The 21,270-nt window shown below is 44.5% G+C and overlaps 1 protein-coding gene across 1 annotated transcript in view; it reads right to left on the reverse strand.

The window, feature by feature from the left end:
* AGPS (alkylglycerone phosphate synthase) overlaps positions 1-21,270 on the reverse strand; it is a 131,021-nt gene that overhangs the window by 101,123 nt on the left and 8,628 nt on the right. Inside the window, exon 2 of the mRNA XM_075001377.1 lies at positions 3,048-3,137. Within this exon, the coding sequence (XP_074857478.1) occupies positions 3,048-3,137 (90 nt within the window). The remainder of the gene's footprint in view (positions 1-3,047; positions 3,138-21,270) is intronic.

Genomic DNA, 21,270 nt, shown 5'->3' on the forward strand with positions numbered 1-21,270 from the left:
CTCCTTTTTAAAAAAAAAAAAAAAAAAAAAAAAAAAAAAAAAAAAGGCTGAACATCATGGAAAGATCATTTTGCTTAGGACCCTTCTACTGCTTATTTACGTGGTATGGCAATTTCTATTTCCCCCCACAAATAAACATTTTCTGCTAATTTTAACCTTCAACATACCAGGCCTTGACATTGCCAATGTCATTAACAGAATCTAGAGTCTACAGTCCTCCCCTTCATTGAAGAACAGGGGTTGAATCTTTAACTGAACATTTCTTCAGTGTTTGTAAAACCTGTTTTAACTCAGAATTCTGATGAGTAAAAACCTCTTCCCCATTGAATTTCTTAGATTTTGGGCTCCTGTGAAGTTAATCTTACTGTTCACCACAAGCAAAGGGATTCTCTAGTATAAAACGTCAGCTCTGTTGTTACGAGAAAAAAATAATCTTTGATTTTATGAACTCTAAAGAAATAAAAAAAGCATAAATTTTATTTTGTTCTTTAGTTCACCTTGAAAGAGAGACTGCTAGTTTCAGTGTCTGATTGCCTGGAAGATACTGGAGCATAGTCAGCGTAGACAGCAAAGGGAAATCTCACACATCTATACTAGAGACACCATCTCTGGACCTAAGCACATCTGCCACACGATCAGGGGCTCGTACACTTGCACATCCACTAACGTGATACAGTAAACTCCTTCATATTCGGCATTCTATCATCTGGAATGCTCAAATAAATCGGCAATGTCCCTCCGCCATATATACATTGGACAAACTGGACAGTCTCTGTGCCAAAGGATGAATGGACATAAATCAGATATCAGAAGTTGGAATACACATACATTTATAGGGGAATACTGTAACCTCCTTGGACATTCAATAAAGGATTGAAAGCAGCCACTCTCCTATAAAAGGATTTTGCCACAGATTACAGAGGGAGACCTCTGAACTGGAATTTATTTGCAAGTTTGACACATTTAACCTGGGGTTTAACAGAGATCTCAATTATCTTACGCATTATAAAGGCAATTTCCCAACCTTTGATATTCTCAGAAATTCCCATCCCACTTAATTTACTTCTTCCACAGGTCTTATTAATGCTAGGTGACTCCCTGCTCCCCCTCACTTCCACCACCTGCATATAAACCCTGGATTCTTATTCTCTGCTCCAAATCTGAAGGCGGCAGTTTAATCCACAAAAGCTTGTTACCTAATATATTAGTCTTTAAGGTGCTACAGCACTGCTTGTTTTTTGTGAGTTACTTTTTATGTGATCAGCCAATGAACACTAAATACAGAAAGCTAAATACACACACACACATATAGATTTCATTGCTCAAGTGTGATTTTGGTCATAAGTTTACTTAAATGGAGAAAGCACTCTGCGCTAGTCATGGTTAAAATAGTTTTCCTAGAAATTGCTGTGCACCCTTACCTCCTCTTGATAAAAACAGCTTTAAGTAAAAAGTATGAAAATTCAGCATTAAGTTATTTTAATACAATAGAGTTAAGTTCTAATAAAACTGTTTTAGAAGTTTAAATCATTCATTAACCTAGCTCAAGACAAAATTGTCTCCTGCTAACTCTGATTCTTAGAATTTAGTTGTAACCAAGAGGTTGTGCATTTAATTTCTTTAGCACAGCTTTTATCACACTACTGGTAAAGCAATAGGAGGTAGTTAGATGAATTCTGTGGATAAAAGAGTCAAAGGAGCTATACTACTGAGTATCACAAGAATGACTAAAGGTTAAATCTAGCCAAGAGAGAGAACCAGGGGCACAGGAAAACACCCCTTCCTCAAGGCTCTCGAGCAGCAGCACACCCCTGGGGCTGCCATTCTAGCCAAATGGATATAGCATCAGTCTCAATGCTAACGAACCTCAGATCAAAGGATCCTCTAACTCCACCCAAAGTTTAAGTCACCCTGATGCAGATTCTTCCCACTTAACAGAACCACCCCATATAAGCTACCAGAGAGCCATCACACAAGAGGGTGGTGACATATTTGCTTCAAATCCCACACAAAACTGGGGGCTCTGCTAATTTAATCAAAAATCACTCGAATGGCATAAGGATCCATATTAAATACTCACATGCCCCCAACTACAGTGCCCTCCTGACATCTCGCAATCTAACGTATTTGACAGAGAGATGGCCATGTTAGTCTGTATTCTATCAGAACAAAAAAAATCAGTCCTGTAGCACTTTAAAGACTAAAACTATAATGTATTAGGTGATAAGCTTTAATGGGACAGACCCACTTCTTCAGATCAAGTCCCACGAAAGCTCATCATGCAATAAATTATTGTGTGAGTCTTTAAAGTGCTACTTGATTGCTTTTTTGTTTTAAATGTATTTATTGTTATCACAACCCTCATCCAAGAAATATTTTAATACCACCAATGGAACCTCAACACATGAATACAGGTTTCTTGTAAAATACGGACTGGCATTTAACTACTCAAGTAATATGAAATGCTGGCTCTCTCACAAGATTTTTAGAGCTAAAGAACACTCAATTTCTGTGTACTGACCAAATCTTAGACAAATAGTCTCAGAGAGGTAGCCATGTTAGTCTGTACTGTCACAAAAAACAAGCAGTCCTGTAGCACCTTAGAGATTAATAATACTGATAGTCCAAGGTGCTACAGGATTGATTGTTTTCTGTAAATCTTTTATAAGTCACCATCATCATCATATAAATGAGTGAAGCTAAATGTTCAGGATGGTGACTACTCAAAATTATGGGGAAGACTTACTTCGCTTAACTTTTCCTTTGAAAAACTACTTTAAGCTTTTTTATAAAGACATGCAATAAACTAATCCTCGGTAAAGGTTTATTTTACGATCCACACTACTAAATCACTATTTTATAACTCAATAAAGTTGTTAAAAATGCAGACAGCAAATATTTTAAGCTCATTCTATAGACTGTCAAAAATCATCTTTCCGGCTGGTTGTGTAACATATCAAATATAATACAGATCATCAAAAAGAAATCCTTAAAACAAGAAACTTTGTAATATTAGACATTACAGCGATGTTGGATTTTTAATTTACCTTTTTCCTGTGAATTCTGCTTGTCCTTTCTTATTAAATATAAATTTGGAATCATTATATCCCCAACCGTTCCACTTCAGAATTTCTTGCCTTAAAAGGGAAAAGATTTTAATACAAGTTAGTAGATTGTTGACTTCCATTGTTTGACTTCTGTAATAATTTAAGATGAACATTGTTCAATATACTCTCTACTAGTTTATAACTTAAAAAGTCAAATGCATACAATAAATGTCTAATTCCACACAGCAAGAAATTCACTGGTTCACAACTGTTTCACCTCCCAACAGAACAATAAAGCTAGTATATAAAAGACAATTATCTGACCAAAAAGCAGCGTGTAGCCAGCAGGTCTGTGATGAAGAAGAAGTATGGAAAATATGTAGGATTTTCTGCATTACACTTAATAGTGTGGCATTTAACAACTGAGCACCAGTTCTTGAATCTGTGAAATTTATTTTGGAAAATTAAAGCTTTCATGAAAGAAAGTAAAAAAGCAACACTTGTTAAATCATTAGTTCCAGACAAAGATAATTATTAAACAGAATATTTAAAGAGTAAAATGGAATTATGAACATTTTAATGCTGTAGCCCAAAACAGTACAAAAAATAAGAAATTCACAATAAAGGTTAAATTTAAAGAAAGCCAAGTAGGCTCAGGCATGGCCATTCACTGTTAAGATACCCAAAGAACATGAACTCTGCCTTGTAGCAAAGTAACAGAGAGATAGGGGTGTTAGTGTATATAGACTATCAAAACAAAAAGCAGTCCAGTATCACTTTAAAGACTAACATAATAATTTATTAGGTAGTGAGCTTTTATGGGATAGACCCACTGGTCTGAAGGAGTGGGTCTATCCCACCAAAGCTCACCACCTAATAAATTATTGTGTTAGTCTTTAAAGTGCTACTGGACTGCTTTTTTGTTCTGCCTTGTAGCAGTGACACTATACAGTGGGAAGTCAGCGGAAGCGGTGGGGAGGGGTGACAATCATCTGTTTCCTTTAAAATGAAACCACAGAACTAACAGCTCAATTGTAACTGAAAGGTGTTGCCACAGGGCAAAATTTCTTTTGACAACTTAATGACATTAAGCTATTAAAACACAAGACAAGAATGTCTGAGTTCTACTCCGTGATACTACGTATCTTCAACTAATTACAGGTAATCAACCTTTAAAATTAAAGCTGAAAAATAATTAAAGAGCAAGTTTACCGGTATCTTTGGCGGCGCTGCACCTCTGAGCTGGGACTAAGTCATATGTACACCATGCACAAAACATCCATCTGCCAGGCCCAACCTTCAAAAAGCATCATATGAAGATGATACCCCATATTACATACTGGAACCTATCCAATCACATGTTGCTGGAAGGGAAAAAGGGAATCACAAGGAAGAGATACCAGGGGGATATTTGGGGAAGTAGCAGGCCTGGAGCCAGTATTATGCTTGCTGTAAAATATTAACAAATTTTACCTGAGCTATTTACTATGGCATGAGCAGCGAGAAAGGAACCTCAGAATTCAGCGCCATCAACCCTAAAGACTTCCTGTGGCACGTACATTACTCAGACCAAGGTTAAACTAAGCACAGGAGAATTTACAGCATGCCACAGGCACGGAATGAAGAGGCTGATCAGAAAGCAATTGCTGCATGCCCTTCAGTTTCTGGGGATCCTTCTCTCCATGTTATTGTTTCTTGCTTAGGAGAGACAAAACTGATCTTTTGGGCAGCTACAAAAATTCACACTCCAGTTTCTACCATGCAGTTGTGATCCTCTTGAGCATCAGGAGACTGGAGCCTGCAATCCTACCCATACTTGTCATCCCTCACCCCCACAGAAATCTCCCCAAGCATGTACTCTGTACTTGAATGCCCAGTGAGGGTCTCACAGAAGCAAGCTACGACAATTATTGGGCAGGGTGAGGTTGGGATGCTACAAGATTCACTACCCAAGTCAGAGACTCATGTGTTCTAAATGCAACATGAGGCTTGGAACACTCCAGAAACACCCCCAACCCATTCAAAATTGCTAGGTCTTAATTCCTACCAGCCTTTGCCACATAGTCTGGGCATATGCCATAGGAATGATGAACACCACCACCTCTATGGCTTGTAATTGGTGGTGACACACCTGCAAACAGCACATGCATGCACGCACTCACAAAATTAGCAGATTTAAGCCTGAATGACAAACGTTGTAATTAAATTTAAATGCAGGAGAATTATGGAAAATTAGGGACAGTTTGCATCTCTTGATCTGTATCTTTTTATAGCTTACTGAAAAGATAGACATAAATAACCAAATGTTTTCTTCTCTCCACACAGAGCTACTTCCTATTGAATGGTGGCAGCCACTCAGATTATAGAACAGAATGCAGTAGCGTCCCCCAGAAATGTTACAAGAGAAAATGGTGTCTCACAAAACTGCAAGACATGCCCACGAGGTGGCAGTATTCCGCCATCCCAGTAAAACAATTTCATAGCCCTTTAGTGAGAAATGTTAGCTTTTGTTAGGTGGATGTTTATATTTTTAGAGCATAACGATTCTGGTTTGTTTGCTTAGGGCAGGTAAGTTTCAAACAATCATATTAAAATGTATACTTAAAATTATATTTCACTTTTAAACTCAATATTAATGGAGTAAGAGTTTATTTCTGGGTATAGTTATAACACGTGTCTGGAATTAACAACAGATTTTGGATCTCAAAATCTCACGCTCAAGTACTAAAGTAATGGGCAGCTATATAAAACCTTAAGCTGATCTCTACAGCTGCAGAGAGCACACATTCACCAGTTTTCGGTCACAAGAACTAAAGCTCTCTGTATTATGAATTTCAATTCTCTTAGGCTGCAGTTAAGAGTTAAAAGTACAGCTCACGAAACTAGACAAAATATTCCTACACAAGAAAAAGTTAGTTCTCATTTTCCCAAAGAAATATTGGTACTTCCCCACAGAAGCATCAACTCTCAAGTACTTATATTGGTAGTATATAATACCAACTCTTGTATGTTTTCCAGCATTTTGCATTTTCCACACTGTACAAATTAAACCTCAACACCTGAAGTACTAACTTTTTAAACTGAGAAATGGGGTCAAAATATCCCTATGCCCAATGAGTAAGATGAAACATCACAGGAATTCATTCACTGTCTAATTTGCTATTACCAAACTGCACATCAAGTAAAGAATGCCAATGCTAAGGCAACTAGCTTTCTTGAGTATAAGTTTATTCAAAGCTTAAATACAAACAAGTGTATTAAATCATCAATAAGGTTTACAAAGTAGTTTGCATTCTGAAGACACTGCATACAAGACTAAAGCAAAAACAGTTGCCTCTTCAAGTATAAGCGTCCAATTTATCAGGTACTAAAGTCACATTAAACAAATAATTTCAAAGACAGTATAAACAAATTCAGCCACTTAATGTCCTATATTTTAAGCATTTAAGACTGATTTTCTAACATCTAACTGGTACTCAAGTTGGCATTTACACACAACTAGCATAACCCAGAATGAACACTGACTAAATGCACTTTTGTAACACAGTTAGGCTATGTCTAACACAACAGTGGTGTCTCGACAGAAGTTGTCAGAAGGTATCTTCCAAAAAAACTTCTGTTGATAGATTGCAGCCAGACAGCAATGTGGATGAAAAAGCAATCTACTCTGTCAGAAAGTGGATGGGCAGAATGCCCAGCCACTCTCTCAACAGAATGGCCAACCAGAAGCACAGCAGACAGGGTTGCTTGGCATTCAGGAAGCCCTGTCTGTCAACAGTGGACCCCTCCCAGAACATCCACACTTGCTTTGTCCACAGATGCTGTCAAGAGAGGCGTTCTGTCTCCCTGGGGAACGGCAGAATGCTGTTGACAAAAATGCTGCCTTCTGTTGATATACTGTTGACAGAACACATTTGTGATGTGCACGCTCTGCAAGTTTTGACAACAAAACTCTCTAGTTTAGACATAGCCTTAAAGACACACGAGAGTCTTAAATGCAATCTTCGTTTTATTTTTGAGTAATTGGCGGTATTACATTTAATCTGGACCCAGAGTGGTATATGCCTTGTACCATACTGTCAGCAGATATGGATACAAAAGGCGATTTTATTCACACAACTTTATTGCTTTAAGGTCATGGTGTCCGATATGCTAAAGATCATTAGCACAGGCTCAACGTGGCAGGCATTGTGACTTGCAAGCGCGATGCTACTGTGACTGACAAGCTGCAACATGATTAGTCGTTAGCTAAGAAATGTATTTCAGGAAATTGCATACATTGTGTGTATTAGACACACTCTCTCTCTCTCTCTCTCTTTCCGTTCAGGCACACACCTCCCTCTTCTTTACTTGGAACTAAGAAGGTGAAAGCTATGCAATGGAAACATAGCAATATGCGGTGACTCCGGAGTCTCTCCCACCACCTGTCAGACATCGCCTATGTTTGTGAACTGTCATTTAAGACATCATGTAGATCATTACTAACCTACTGAATAACATGCACCACCACTGTATTTGAAGTTAGGCCGTTTGTTACTACATTGAGAGTCTTGGAGACACCCATGGCCAGGCTTTCAGTGACAAACGAGCAACACATACCCCACGGCAGATTTACATCAGGAGTAGCCAGCCACGTCTCATCAAGGAGAGCGTCTAATTCCCCAAAGGGCTCTCCAATGCCCCAAAGACTCCTGAGAGGCTGTCTAATCCCCGTGACAGAGCAAATCTCATTCCAGCACCTGGAAAGGAGTATAAATGGGGACCATGACAGCATCACTTAACCTCGCTCCTCTTTGGAATCATTTTGAAGACAAAGGGAAGCCTCCTTGAACTTGGGAAAAGGGATGGTCCTATCAAGACTTCCTAGTTTGTACACCCTGCATTCTTCATGCAACGTCCAGTACTGTGAGAAAAACTGATTCAAATCTTGCTTAGCCTATTAAAAACAAAAACAAAAAACAAAAAGAGAGGTGACGCTTTAGAATGAATGTTTACTTTAATTTTTATGGTATCAACACTGAACTTTATACCTACAACTCATAATTTAAAATCACTGTCTAGTCAAACTTTAACAGTTTAAAGCAGTAGGATTGTCTAAAGCACTTGCTGGGGGTTGTCCACTAAGGAGCGGCAAACTAACAATTGAACTTACATTGATCAAGATTCAAGGTCTTGAGCAACACAAAAAAGATATGTCTGGATTGCAAGGTTGCAGGAGGAAGGGAATCTGTCAGCGTATCCCTGGCTGTGTCTACATTAAAAGGCCTGAGCGGGGAATACTAATGAAGTGCTGCGGTGAATATGCAGCATTTCATTAGGCTAATTCTCCCCATGGTAACTTTGAAGTCGCAAACTTCAAAGTGCCGGCATGCCTGGTAAACATGGGCACTTTGAAGTACCTGCACAGTTTGAATTTCTGGGGAGTAAGGGCACTTCGAAGTTGCACGGGTACCCAGCATGCCAGCACTTTAAAGTTTACAACTTCAAAGTTGCTGCGGGGAGAATTAGCCTAATGAAGTGCTGCATATTCATTGCAACACTTCATTAGTATTCTCCACTCATGCTGATTACCACGCACCCTTTGAAGAAGGGGGCACATGGAGACATAGCCCTGGTGTGCAGCTCATGAATGGATAAGAGTATTCACGCGGCTTAGCTGGATGTGTCCCTGCATGTTGTTGGCTGAGTTATCTCAGAGCACCTGGAGAGATTTGCTGCTTGTTATTAACACAACATTGTAACAGTCCAGGTTGAAGAACTAAGGGGGCACAGCTGTTGTACAACTCCAAATTACACCACAGGGGTCTGTTACAGATGAGCATTTGGAAGGTAAATAGATGTAACGTTGTCTTCATCCACAGACAACATGAAACAAAATCTGAACTCCCCAACTTCCAGTAGGCCCACGGATGTGTTAAAATGTTGTAGCTGGGTTTTTAAATTAATCATTTTAACAAATGCAAGGGTAGGGAAGCCCACAGGAGAAGGAAATGGTAGTTACTAGCCTGTTTTATAAGTCAATTTGGGCGTTAAATCTGAATCGCAATACTGTGTTTCCCAAAGTACAATACACTTTATCAAAACAGCAATATGTTCCATGCAACAGAATACTAGAAAAAGAAAATGAAATGTAGTATCTGTTGAACTTCCTGTAGGAGTCTGGTGCTAGGGCAGTGCTGTAGCTCCGGAGGGGACCGCAGCCACGCCAGCGGTCCTGGGAGCCCCCAACCCTTGGCTCAGGGCGGCACAGCAACAAAAAGGGTTACAACACAGGCCCAGCCCTTACTTCAGGGCAGGCAGCAGTTCCCAGTTTATAGTACCAGCCCGGCCCAGCCCTCAGTCCAGGGCGGGCAGCGGTTCACAGTTTATGTACAAGCCCGGCCCAGCCCTCAGTCCAGGGCGGGTAGCAGTTCACAGTCTATAGTACAAGCCCAGCCTCAGTTTGGGGCGGGGCAGCAGCACAGGGGTTTGGAGCACAAGCCCAGCAAGGGCTTGCCCTGTGAGGGAGGTGGGTAGGGGATCGCAGGCCCTCCCACACCACTGCGACCCGGCCCGGGCCCTGTGGTTGCTCACATGCGACCGCGGCGGTGGGGATCCAGGCTGCAACACACCGCCATGGGTTCGGGAGCAGCATTCCCCGGGCCACTTCCTACCTCTACCTCCACCGGGGGAGGTCCCACTCCATCAGGTCAGGGGGTCCCGCAGGGTCGGCCCCCTCCAGATCGTCTACCTTTGGGGGCTCCGGCCAGTCAGTCACGTCCACATCATTGGGGTAGGCCAGCGGCGGTAGCACGGTGGGCCCGAGGCGATCCTGGGCCTGGGGGCTGCAGGGGCCCGCCAGAGCTCCGGGGCAGGCTGCTCCTGGGGCCTCGTGGTCGCTCAACCCCGTCCGACTGGCAGGGCCCGGGGTTTCCTCCAAGGCGGGGGGTCTCCACCGGCACGAGGGTCCTGGCAGGTCTGGGAAGTCCGAGTAGTCCCCCTGGGGCATCTGGATCCGTGGTTGCTCTGGGCCGCTGGGGGCTTGCTCCTCCAGACCAGCCGGGCGGCAGCAGGCCCTCTGCCCCTAGTGCCGGGGAGCTCGCGCAGGCCCTCCCTCCCTGCCTGGAGGCCCAGGCTTTAATGGGTCCCGAGCCCCGCCCTTGGCCCTTCTGGCTCGAGGCCCCACCCTCTGAGGGGCGGGCCACTGGTGTTCTGGCTCCGGGCCCACCCACCAGGGCTTCTGTGCAGCCTCCTCTGCCTCCGAGTCAGCGGGAGGCCACACTGGCTCACTACACTTCCCCTCATCCCCTTTTTCTTGAGGCTACTGCTATACTATTAAATGACTTCAGATTCTGGTCAATGGGAGCTGCAAGACTGAGCTTGGAGCAGGGGCAGCACATTAAGCCCCCCTGAAGGGTGTGGAGTGCAGACACACATGGCCCCTGCAGTGGGCCGCTTTGAGCGTGGGGCAGGTCCACAGCTGACAGGAAGTCTGCCTGTGGCTCCTGCTGAGGCATGGAACAGTGGGCAGGACAGACTTGTTCCGTGGGCCATCTTTTGCTCAATGTCCAAGACCCCCGTCCCCACATCATTGGACTCAGTATCCAGGTCAAACCCATGCACAGTAAACCCTCACTTTACGCCTCTTCAGGTTGCATGAAAAACTCACTTTAACGTGAGTTTCACACAACTTGAAGACATGTGGCTGTCAGCCTGCCTAGCTTCCCAGAGCTACAGGCAGGCTAAGAGCCCCTTCCCTCTGCCTTCCCAGAGCAGCACTAGGCACCACTGTGGGAAGGTGGCGGGGGAAGATTTTAGCTCACCTAGCTACCTGCCTCTGTGGGCAGCCAGGTGAGCTAAAACCCCATTCCCAGAGCAGTGCTGCTGTGAAACTAACAGGGGGCCCACTCTGGGAAGTTAGTGAGAAGAGTTTTAGCCCCGCTAGCTGCCCGTTGTTGCAGGCAGCTGGGGGGGCTAAAACCCCCTTTCCCCCTCCCACCCCCGTGGCTCCAGCTCAATCCCAACCCACACACAGGGCTCCCAGGCCCCAGAACACTACAACTTCACATGGGGCTCAGGCTCCAGCCCCCAGCACAGCACACAGGGCTTGGGCTTGGGCTCCAGCCCCAGCCCATCATCCCTGTGGAGCCTGCTCCAACCTCCGCAGCCCCAGCTCAACTCTACCCTCCTGCCCCCTCTGCAGCCCTAGCCACCCAGACATAACCCCTTGACCCTAACCCACCACCCAAGCCCCCCGGACTTACCCAAAACTTGGGATATGCAAGGGTTGCATTCCACACAACCCTCGTGTATCCTGAGGGACTACTGTATACACACTGCAGTTGGACAGCCCCTGAACAAAAGTCAGCTGGCAGGTGTCCAATTGCCATCTAGATGTAACCTAACATTAAAAGCTTTGAATTAAGTGAAATCAGCTCTTTAATCATTTAGTTATATAGATTGGATTATTCACTTTAAAATTTTTGAAAGAATTTTCTATACAAGTGGTAAGGAACAAATACATTTTCCCAGAAGTTTAGGCACTAGCCAGACTCAGTGGTTTGGTTAGTGTGACGTACCACTGTTCAAGACCTGGGTTCTAAGCCTTAGAATGGTCTCCATGATCGCATGTGGAGAATGAAGCCTCTCAGCCCTACAAACAACCTCTGAAGCAGTGAAATGAACCCAAAATGGAGTCCCACCCAGGTCTCCCTGGACAAAGACGACTGCCGTATGAGTCGGGTTGGAAAGACTGGTCACCAGGTAAGTAGTTTTCAGCTTTGGAGTACAGGAAAAAAGGGAAATGAAAGTTTTGCTAATGAAGAGCCTCAGGGGCAGTGTTTGGAAAGTAGGATTATTTCCTTCACTACAACTTCTGTTTCCTGACAGGGACTTTAACACTGTCTCTATAATGAATTTATGATTCAGCTGCTTCAAAGGATTAACTTCCAGCTTTGCTTCTGTGCTGGTTGCAGCACATTCCCAATGCATCCATCACTAAGATCTGGGACACTTCATCCACTGGCCACGTAAGCCTAAAGATATTAAGATATCCCGAGGCAAAAATGCGCAAGTCCATTTCAAGAAATAAACAGGCAAAGGCATATATTGAATCTGACAAAAAGACATCTTCTGAAAGTTCCCTGTGAGAAGGGAAAAAACAGAATTTCTATGTTTAAGATTTAGGTGGTGGCTGGTAGCATTAGCTGGTCTTTTGTTAGTCCACAGGTGGCATGGCTTTGAGCCAACTCCAGGCCTAATGGGGGAAGAGAGGTGGGGCTGAGCTCCCACCTCCTGTGCCAATGAAAATCTGCTAGCATGCCACTCTTGGCACCCCTGCTGGGGGTTGCTACCCGCTGTTCTAGATCAACTATTTAAATGAATATTTCTGATATAATCAGAGAAATTCTACACTAGGATTTAAAATTGTTCTACGGGGCTCCTGGTTACAGGTCACTTTGCTGTAAGTTATTTCACAAGTCAGTCATTAATTAATTCAGAAAAGTAGATTCATTATAAGTTACACTGATCTGCGCTTACATTGCTCAGGGGACGAGGGACCAAAAGCCAGGAGGACAGTGGAACTTTGGGGTGGCCGGGCAGCAGGCGCTGTAGTGCAGGAGCCCTGGAATTGAGCACTGAAGTCATGGGGGACCGGCAGGGAGCTGCAAGGAGCCAGTGGGAAAACAGCAAGCAGCCAGAGAAGTGGCAGGGAGCTGGCAAGAGGTGGGGAGCCAGCAGGGAAGAAGCTTTGGGGATGGGAACGGACAGGCCTGATGGCTTTGTGGGCAGATTAAAACATTTAACCATAAAATTTTAGACTAAAACACAAGTAGAGTTATGTAAGGACAACATTTAACCTTAAAACTGAATCACTCTTACCAAGTTGTATGCGTTCCCTACTGGCAAATATTTGTGCAAGACACCCCTACACGCACGTTTTCAAAACACGCAAACCTTGCCTTCTCCTCTCAGTGAATGTATTCAGTAGAGTTCATAGGTGTACACTATTGAGAAATGAGATTGTTGTACATTTAAAAAAAACACTCAGTCTTTCATTAAAGTTTTCTAGTTCACACCTAACTTCTCCTGGTAGCCAATGTCTTCCTCCACCTGCTACCAAAAAAGCCCCAATAACCGAGTTCTTGCCCACAGTCTTGCTAGAATTTGGCCCTCCACTACAACAGTTTGAGGTCTCATTTTCAGCTCCCTCAGGCCCAGCTCTGACTTTTCATATTCCCCAAGCACACTCCCAGTAACAATCACCCTAAGTTATATTCCTGCAACTCTTTTCCATCACCATTTGACTTTCCATTAATGGTCAAAACTAAAATATCCATGACGAAAAGGGAGGAAAAGCTCTCATGTGCATCCCACCAGCACCCCAGGCAGAGGTGGAGTAGCAGTCTTTAAACAACCAAATACAAAAGGTATTGCAAAGGGGCTTTGAAAATCCACTTTAACAACCACCACAGTAGAACTGAACAGTGCTTTCTTTAATGTTTTAACACAGAACTGGGTGCTAGCCTCAATTTTTGAATTCGGTGGCACTTGTACTTAACAGTATCATTTACTTTGACCACTGCTTAGCGTTCTCCCGTAGCTTTTTTGACCAAAGATGATTCTTCCCTCTGGAAACAGAACTTTGAGCGGGAAACGGGCAGAACAGTGCAGAAAAAAAATCAGTGTCACACTGAATTAACATAACTTAACAGAGCTAAAGCTTTAAAATTAGAAAGGAAATAAACACCTATGCCAATCTGAATATATAAAAGGTAGGTCATTTGGGCTGTAAATATCAGTCACAATTCTCATAGGTCAGTATATGAAAACCTGGGGTCTCTCTTGCTACCCTGGCATAGAGTGGTAAGAACCAATAAAGAATCCTATGATTCTACACATGGTACATGCAGGGTGCAGGAAGAAGCAACCCTGTAATTCCCCTGGGGACTGAAAAGCCTGCGATTTTTGGACATGTAGGTCTGAGTCTGCAGCATTTAGGTTTGCTTCGTCAGAAGACTCGTGATGTCCAGGTGTCTTTTTCTGTTGTCCTGCTGGAACTCCTGGCCTTTTTCCTGTCCTTGGTCTTCTCCATGCTGTCAGTCACACAGGCCTTCCAAGACCCTTGTTCACAGTCCAATACAGCACTTACATGCAGGACCTCAGATTACATCCTCCCAAGCCTTCCTCTATCAGGATCAGGCATTCTTTAGGCCTGGAGACCACATTCTTAAATGTTGGCATACCAGAAGCTGCTGATTAAAATGGACAGATGTGACAAAGTCACAGGGGAAAGGGAAAAGGTCTCAAAAATCGATTCTCTTATTGTAACAACACTTCATAAAAAAGGCTTAGACATTTCAACTTCATCCAATTTGGAACACTTCTGCACAATACCACTCTATAGCCCAGAAGTCAGCAACCTCCAGCATACGAATGGCATGAGAGGGCACAAAAGCTGATTTTCATCAGCACGCGAGACGGAAGCTCAGCTCCACCCCTCCCAGCTAGCGGAGCGGCAGGCTGGGCTGCAGATGCGGAGCAGAACTGCTGGGAACACAGGGCTGGGCCCTTCAGGCTGCAAGGGCGTGGCAGCATGGAGCTGCCAGGAACATGGGTGTTGGTCCCTTCATGCCAAAGGGGTACCAGGGGAGGACCTGCTCCCCCTGCTTCAAAAGACAATCCCCCCCCTTCCCCCTCCCCCCACCAACTGCTTCCTCTCCTCTGGGAAAGGGAACTGACCTCAGGGAGAAAGATTGAGTCCCTCTTCCCCCGCTTGCCAACTGCTGTGGTGCAGGGATTTTTTTAGTCCATCTGCCCCTGCCCACTGTCTGGGATGATCCCTCTTGCTTTCCTTTCCTGTCCTGTCTTGCTCGCCACCCAATGGTTGCCACCATCCTTCCGGCAGGCAGTTAACTGCAGTGAGGTGTTTGGAGGTCCTGCTGCCAAGTTCTTCCCCCACAGTTCGCTTGCTCCCTGGACATGCCGGCCCCACTTCTGTTTGCCAGGGCTCTCCCTCCTGCCACCTCTTACAGCTAAACAGTAAAGCTCTGCATCTGAAGTTAATGGTCCTGTTGTAAGTAGGACTACTAGAAACTTTAAAAAGTATCACTAGCACTCAGACTGTACACAGAAGTCAAAAGGTCAATTTTCAGCACTTTGCCTCAAAAGGTTGCCAACCTCTGCTCTAGCCCATCATGGCAATGACGGCACTCCAGAAGCAAGCAGGGGAAAACATTTCTATAGCCTGAAGTTTTAAAACTTCAGTCCTTATTTGCTGCATCCTGAACCTTCCCAAGCACATGTTATGAGCTTATTTATTGCAATGGTGTCAAATGAACTTAGCAGAAACCAGCACGGAAAACTGTCCCACCACAGAGAAAAATGAAAGAGCCATCTGCAGAAGTTTTTGGGAGAGGACTGCAGAGTATCTCAGTGAAAGTTTCATCAAGATCCGAGGAGAACAGGGGCATCCCTAAGAAAATGAAGCACTCAGCATTGCCTCCACACCATTAACTCGGAGAGCCAAAAAGCAAATGCCAACTCTATTTCTACTCATTGAAGAAAAAAAAAGAAAAGTTGATACTTTTGTCTTGGGAATCAGCCCATCCCAGATTAATATATTTAAATGCAAAGACCGAAAGCAAAAATGCATGAACACACTTACCCACAGTATCTTCTTTCATTAGGCTCATCTGTGTTTGCCTGGCAGGACTGGGTAGAGTATGGAGGGGTCTCAAATAGGTTTTCATGAATCCCTGCTGCATATTCCCACTTTGCGCTGTTCCTTGTGTTTTTCAGTTTTATTAAACTCAGGGGATATTTTCCCCTAGACCATATTTAAAAGATTTATATTGTTGAAATGAAGAGCCAGACTTTAGAATGGAGTCTGTCTTGGGCTCCTCAGAGAGGGGCATTGAGCTGCAAGGTCCTGGTGCAGTCTTCACCAAGGATGACCTCCAGTTTTCCTTACAGAAACAGGAATGAGATTCAGCAACAGACCTATTGTTGCATTCTCTAGCCTTGCAGTACCTCTGGTGAAGTTTCTTTCCTCTTACAAAGCACCGCTGCTGATCTCTATCTGATCGAGTGGTGTGCATCCATGGAGCAACCTGCTCTTAAAATGCCCTTGTTTTTGGCTCAACAATGGTGAGCTCCTGGGTATGCTTGCCAAGAGGGCAATCAGGAAAAGGCATTTCAAAATCACGTGGGACGGTTTCAAGGGTGGGGATGGCTTCTGGTGTCTGACACCTGGCCCATCGATTTTAAAATTGTGATCAGAGCAGGCACTGTCACCAGGAATAGGCTGGAAGACTGACACAGTAGACACCAGCCATCCTGTTTCTCCGCTCACAGAGTTGGCAAAAACATGTTGCCACCCCAGGTTTATACAGGTTGAACCTCTCTTGTCCCGCACCCTTAGGATCTGACAGGTGTTGGACAAGAGAATTTGCCAGATGACGGCAGACTATATTGGCTAGCACATTACTAACACTTCCTCTGTTTACTGGGTTCTTAGAAGACACTTAGGGGTAAATTATGGCTAACTAACAGCACAGAACAATGACAGCCAGGACTGGTGGCTGGATACCCATGGGACTGTGCAATACTGTAGGAAACTCATGATAAGTGATCATCTGGCTAACAAAAATCATGTTGGATTATGGATGCCAGATGAGAGAATTCCACATTAGAGAGGTTCGACCTGTACTGGATGCAAATTCTGAAGGTTAATTTGGCAACCAGTAGGCATAATTAATAGCTTTGAATTAAATGTTAGATTCTGAAACACAACATGGGAAGTTGTGGTTTGCTGAATACTAGCCATTGCAAGATGGCCTAATTCAACCTCTGTCATTTTCTGCCTGAGAACTTGCGCATTTTTCTTGACTAAATCCTGAGGGCAGGAATGGAGAAAAAAAACTATTTAACTTATAAATTCTATACTTGATCAGACTGCAAACTTCATTTTGGGGATATGGACTTCACTTCCTCTGTTGTCCAGTTGGACTGTCTCCAAGTCGGACTGAAATTTTAAAGTCTGGTGGCAAAAGGACCAACAACAGGAGGGTTGTTGACTTAAAGTGCTCTGCCACTGAAACAGAGTCAGCGCTAAACAATAAGCTGGCTCCTACTCAGGTGAATTGGTTACCAGGGCAAAGGTTGCCTAGCTAGCAATGAAGTCATCTAATAAGGTTCTGGGATCACTTGAGGAAGCCAATCTAGGAATCACCAGGCAGGAACACAGGAAAGTTCTAAAAGCACTCATGGGGGAGACAGATGGTATATCTACACTGCACCTTAAAACATGCTGTAACGAAGTCAGAGCTGTGGCTGCTACCGATTTTAAAAAATGCACTATAGGTATCTCCTAAGGAAAAAAAAACCCACGTACACACAGAGGAGAGTGGAGACCAGAGAGGACTGATTTAAATTGAAGATTTTAATCCTGTAAAATCAGCACGCAGAATAAAGGTGATTGTAAATCAACTTCATCTTGTTTTGCATTTGTATCTCAGCTATTTTTCAAAGGGAAGCTTCATTCTCCTTGGTTGTTCCAAGTATGTTGGTTTACAACTAAATATAGCTTTTACAATTATAATGGGGTGCTACGCCAACCTGTCCCCACTCCTTGGGTCCTGACCATCTTCCCAAATCAGGATCAAAGACCTCAGGGTCATATGCAACACCGGTGTCTTTTTCACCTTATCGTGCCTCCATTACCGGTGCCAAATTATATACAGTAGACCCCCGAGTTATGTAAGGATTGTGTTCCTGGGCAACCTGGTGCATCTCAAATTTTGTGCAAGTTGAGGGAACCAGGCAGACCTGGGAAACTGATCAGTGCACGAGCACTAGTCAGTTTCCTGGCTCCCAGAATGGCACGGAGCCAGGTACCAGGCTGCCCCTGGTTCCTAGCTCCTCTCTGCTGGCTGGGCCCAGAAAACTGACCAAGGCTCCTGCCCTGCTGCCTGGTTACCAGCTCCCCACAGCCTCCAGAACCCAGGAAATTGACCAGTCACGTGCTGGTCAGTTTCCCGGGTCCTACAAACAGTGGGGAGCAGGGAAACAGGCTGCCCCCCGCCCCCCGGCTCCCCGCCACTCTGGAGACCAGGAAACAGCTTCTGTCAGGGACAGCAGCCTGACTCTCGGCTGCTGCCCCCAACAGGCACAGGCAACTACTCCTGTTGTGGGCGGCAGTCGTGTTAACCTGAGACACAGTTGCGCGTACCTCGAGGATTTACTGTACCAGGGTTTACTGTTGAGCCCTGATGGCTTGATTTAGTGTCCCCACTTGGCGTGCTAAAAATCGAATCCCACATGATCGACCTGGTCCCTTCCATATTAAAAGACTGTAAACAAAAACACACAAAAAAATACTTACTGAAACAGAAGTTCCAAGCATTGCTCAGACAGCTATGATTTTGAAAATAAAATGAGAAGTGTACGTGATTTTTTCCCCAAAGATAGCATTTTTCAAGAATGAAGAAAAATAAAGGCTGAAGAGAGGGTTTGGGGGGGCCTCCCTCTTGGTATTGCAGCTGCTCCCAGTGGCCAATCTCAGTATCGCATCCCTCCTGTCCCTCACCCTTTTGCCTCTCTCTGCCCTCTCCCTTTCTGTGTTCCGGGAAACAGCCCCTTCCCAGCACTTCCCATTTTCCAGGAACAACCAGACCCTGACCTTGAGTTAAGTTAGGGGAAGAGGACTTCCAGAGACTACTGCCAACTCAGTTTGCACAGACATTCCTTAAATCTATCTTTTGGCTGTCAAACATTTGGGCTTGTCTACACTTGCTGAGTCCCCCCAGCCTTTGTGGGGGAGACAGTAGGTCTTTGGGAAAAAATGTGAGCATTCACACTGCCATACATGGATACTAGAGGTAGAGGGCTTTTCCCTACTCCAGCTTTGCAACACACACACCCCCACCCACCCTTCAAGGTTGAAAATATGAGTGTGAACAAAAACAGATACAATTGGCTTTGTTTGCCTCCAGGGAAGGTTCCCAAAATGTCCAGGTAAGTAGCCGCTCCAGCCAGTGCTGTGAGCTCTACTGCTTCACCTCCCCGCTCCCGCCGGCCAGATGAACTGAAACTGAGTCCTCACCCACGTGTTTAAATGCCACCTGCCCAGGTAGTGAGCCACTGATGAGAGCTCTGCTTCCTCCCGCCCCACCTGCCAGCTCCCAGAGGTGAGCCAAAACCACCTCCCACCCCTGCCCCCAAATTTTAAAAGCCATTTCCTGTCCTGTGCTTTCAGTGACCATCTGGGCTTGCTGGGTTTCCTGCTAGTTACACAGGCTTGAATTCCTGGCTTTCCCTGTCCTCATGGCTTCTTCCCAGCAGTCTTCTAATGGGGTGGCTATTGCTCAATAACGAGTCCTGGTGGGAGTCATGCTGAGCTGCTTGATCTCCTCAGTATGTGGGGTGAGGAACCTGGATTTTTCCCAGCTACATGAGAAATGGAAGAACAGGGAGACCTACACACTCATTTCACGTTCCCTGCAAGAAAGGGCTCACCAGCGAGATACTGAACAATGCCAAGCCAAAGTCAAGGAGCTTCACCAGGCTTACCACAGGGCTTGGGAAGCAAGCAAATTGCTCTGGGGCTGCCCACCACACATGCCATTATTATGGATGGCAGACTCGATGCTGAGTGTGCAGCCCACTGCAGAAGCAAAAAGAGCTCTGTGGATACCTCTCAGTGGGGTTCACACCATAGTCTGGAGCAAGAGGGGCAGCAGGAGGTGGACATGGGTCCCTGCAGCCAACATTTGATTCCAGACTCCCCTCCCTCCCTGTGAGCAGCCAGGAACTGTTTATCAGCCGGGATGAAGTAGAACTAAAGAGACAGCTGGAAACCCCACAGACAAGAGGAACAAACTTCAGGTACATACACCTCACGTGAAAGCATCATGTGGTGAGGGTATTCTGTGGAGAACAGCTTCTGGTAGCTGGCTCAAAACATGAAGGGTGGACCCAGACGGTACCAGAGAAGGACATTTAGGCTGTCAAGGTTGCCACCTGGTCGTCTTCCGTGATATTCCCAAAGGAACTTCTGAGGTACTTTTCAATTTTCTCCCTAAGATTCTATGGGAGTGTGAAAGTCAATCCATCCCTGTGAAAAGATACACTGTCAATTCACTCCTGCAGCTACGATGGTGGCAGCAAGGCAGCACAGCCTGGCAGCACACAGGCATCACTGCCCTCAAGGAGAAGCTGCTACTTTCTCTTGCCCAATTTCACCATGGAAATATCTCCCATAGAGATGGTAGCCTGTGGACAGACGTGTGTGGCATTTTAAAGTGGTTTCTCCGTGTATCTGCTGAATTACTCAGCATTAGCCCCAAATCAAACCCCTTTCATTACCTATTACCCCCAGCAACCATTACCCCTATTTCCCCAGGCCCACCCCTTCCAAAAGCAGGCGTGAATGCTCATCTTTAGGAATCAGACATCTCACCATGGCTTTCACTTTCGAGTGTAGCAGTAAAGCAAACCTTCCCAGGACAATGACGACAACAACAAAAGAAATCAAGCAGTCCTGTAGCACCTTAAAGACTAAGGATTTTATTTACAGTAAACTCACATCCAACATTCTATCACATGGAACACTCAAATAACCAGTATTTTAACCATAAGTAAATTTTAGTTACATTTTCCATAAGTAAGCATAATGAAAGTAAATGCAAATAAATACAGCAAACACAGTAAAAGTCTACAGAGTACAATACCGTGGCTGGTAAATGAAGTACTCTGCATACATTTTTGTTTCTTAACAGCTAGTCTTGTTTTTCCTTTAGTGTTACGCATTGCTAGGTATACCTCTATATTATCCAGAATATTTGAATATACAGCAACCTCCCAGTCCCAGAGCTGCCAGATATGAAAGTGTTTACTACATTAGAGAATGAGTTTTCATGGGTAAGAATCTGATGAAGTGGGTCTTACCAACGGAAACTCATGTGTTAGTCTCTAAGGTGCTACAGGACTGCTTTATTTTTGCGACACTACAGAGTATTAGTGAACGCTTTCTGAGATTAGAAGACTAGGATAGGAGACAATTAACATCTCTTAACAGCAGATGTTTTTAGCCTAATCTCAGAAACAGTTCAGTAAAAAGAAACTAGGTCTCCTCAGATGCTTCATCTTGCATCTCTCAGTATTGAACAGTACACGCAGAAATAATCACATTCTCCAAATACAATAGTACCACATACTCCTACAGCAGAAGAGTGAAGGTATT

Source organism: Carettochelys insculpta, chromosome 8, assembly GCF_033958435.1.
Source record: "Carettochelys insculpta isolate YL-2023 chromosome 8, ASM3395843v1, whole genome shotgun sequence".
NCBI lineage: Eukaryota > Metazoa > Chordata > Testudines > Carettochelyidae > Carettochelys > Carettochelys insculpta.